Below are 1,707 nucleotides of genomic sequence, written 5' to 3'. Positions count from 1 at the left end.
TCTTTTTTTTTATGCCAATTTTGCCTTTGTACTTGACACATGCTAACTGTTAGCATGCTAATTTTTATTTTATTTTATTTATTTATTTATTTTTTGCCACCGTACACCTCAGTCATATAACTTTGTACATTACATATGCTACCTGTTAGCATGCTAACTCTTTTTTTTTATGCCAATTTTGCCTTTGTACTTGACACATGCTAACTGCTAGCATGCTAATTTTTATTTTATTTTATTTATTTATTTATTTTTTGCCACCGTACACCTCAGTCATATAACTTTGTACATTACATATGCTACCTGTTAGCATGCTAACTCTTTTTTTTTTATGCCAATTTTGCCTTTGTACTTGACACATGCTAACTGTTAGCATGCTAATTTTTATTTTATTTTATTTATTTATTTATTTTTTGCCACCGTACACCTCAGTCATATAACTTTGTACATGACATATGCTACCTGTTAGCATGCTAACTCTTTTTTTTTATGCCAATTTTGCCTTTGTACTTGACACATGCTAGCTGTTAGCATGCTAATTTTTATTTTATTTTATTTATTTATTTATTTTTTGCCACCGTACACCTCAGTCATATAACTTTGTACATTATATATGCTACCTGTTAGCATGCTAACTCTTTTTTTTTTATGCCAATTTTGCCTTTGTACTTGACACATGCTAGCTGTTAGCATGCTCATTTTTATTTTATTTTATTTATTTATTTATTTTTTGCCACCGTACACCTCAGTCATATAACTTTGTACATTACATATGCTACCTGTTAGCATGCTAACTCTTTTTTTTTTATGCCAATTTTGCCTTTGTACTTGACACATGCTAACTGTTAGCATGCTAATTTTTATTTTATTTTATTTATTTATTTATTTTTTGCCGCCGTACACCTCAGTCATATAACTTTGTACATTACATATGCTACCTGTTAGCATGCTAACTCTTTTTTTTTTATGCCAATTTTGCCTTTGTACTTGACACATGCTAACTGTTAGCATGCTAATTTTTTTTTTTTTTTTTTTTTTTTTTTTTTTTTTTTTTTGCCACCGTACACCTCAGTCATATAACTTTGTACATTACATATGCTACCTGTTAGCATGCTAACTCTTCTTTTTTTTGGGGGGGGGGGGGCATTTTTGCCAGCGAAGCACACCTCCGAGTCCTGCGACGTGGTAGTGAACACGTGCTAACTGTTACTTGTTTCCTCCCTCAGCTGCGGTACCAGAAGTGCTTGGTGGCACGGCCCCCCTCCCAGAAGGCGTGCGGCTCGTCACCGCCGGGCGACTCGGTGTCCCGCCGGGTGTCGACCAGCGTCAAGCGAGGCGTCCTCTCCCTCATCGACACCCTCAAGCAGAAGAGGCCCGTCACCGAGTTGCCGCAGTAAACCGCCAGGCTTCAAAGGCGCCCCCCCCCCCTTCCCACACCCCTCCCACTCGCCATGGTAACTCCTGTAACCATGGAAACACACCCCGGGGGTTCGGGGAATCCTACGATCTTCCAGACTCGACCCAGCGGGCGAGCGTGGGTTTGGGTGAGGGGGGGGGCGGTATACATATATCATGCCCCTCCCCCGTAGGGGTGGGCTGCTCGACGGAGCACGAGCGTGCGTCGCCGCCCCCTTTTTTGCGCGTGCTGCAGCATGATGGCGCACGCCCCCTAACCCCCCCACACTTTGATGAAGAGACCGCGAAGGAAGG

At 41.2% G+C, this 1,707-nt stretch overlaps 1 protein-coding gene across 6 annotated transcripts in view; it reads left to right on the top strand.

Annotated features, from left to right (window-relative positions):
- apbb2b (amyloid beta (A4) precursor protein-binding, family B, member 2b) overlaps positions 1–1,498 on the top strand; it is a 301,890-nt gene extending 300,392 nt beyond the window's left edge. For all 6 annotated transcript variants that reach the window (XM_061984438.2, XM_061984436.2, XM_061984439.2 and 3 more), the window contains one exon: positions 1,224–1,498. In XM_061984438.2, coding sequence (XP_061840422.1) covers positions 1,224–1,394 — 171 coding nt within the window. In that variant the 3' untranslated portion in view covers positions 1,395–1,498. The remainder of the gene's footprint in view (positions 1–1,223) is intronic.
- The last annotated feature ends 209 nt before the right edge of the window (positions 1,499–1,707 follow it).

Source organism: Nerophis lumbriciformis, linkage group LG25, assembly GCF_033978685.3.
Source record: "Nerophis lumbriciformis linkage group LG25, RoL_Nlum_v2.1, whole genome shotgun sequence".
Taxonomy (NCBI): domain Eukaryota; kingdom Metazoa; phylum Chordata; class Actinopteri; order Syngnathiformes; family Syngnathidae; genus Nerophis; species Nerophis lumbriciformis.
The sequence above is the reverse complement of the archived record's forward strand: the minus strand, read 5'-3'. Positions and strand labels throughout refer to the sequence as shown.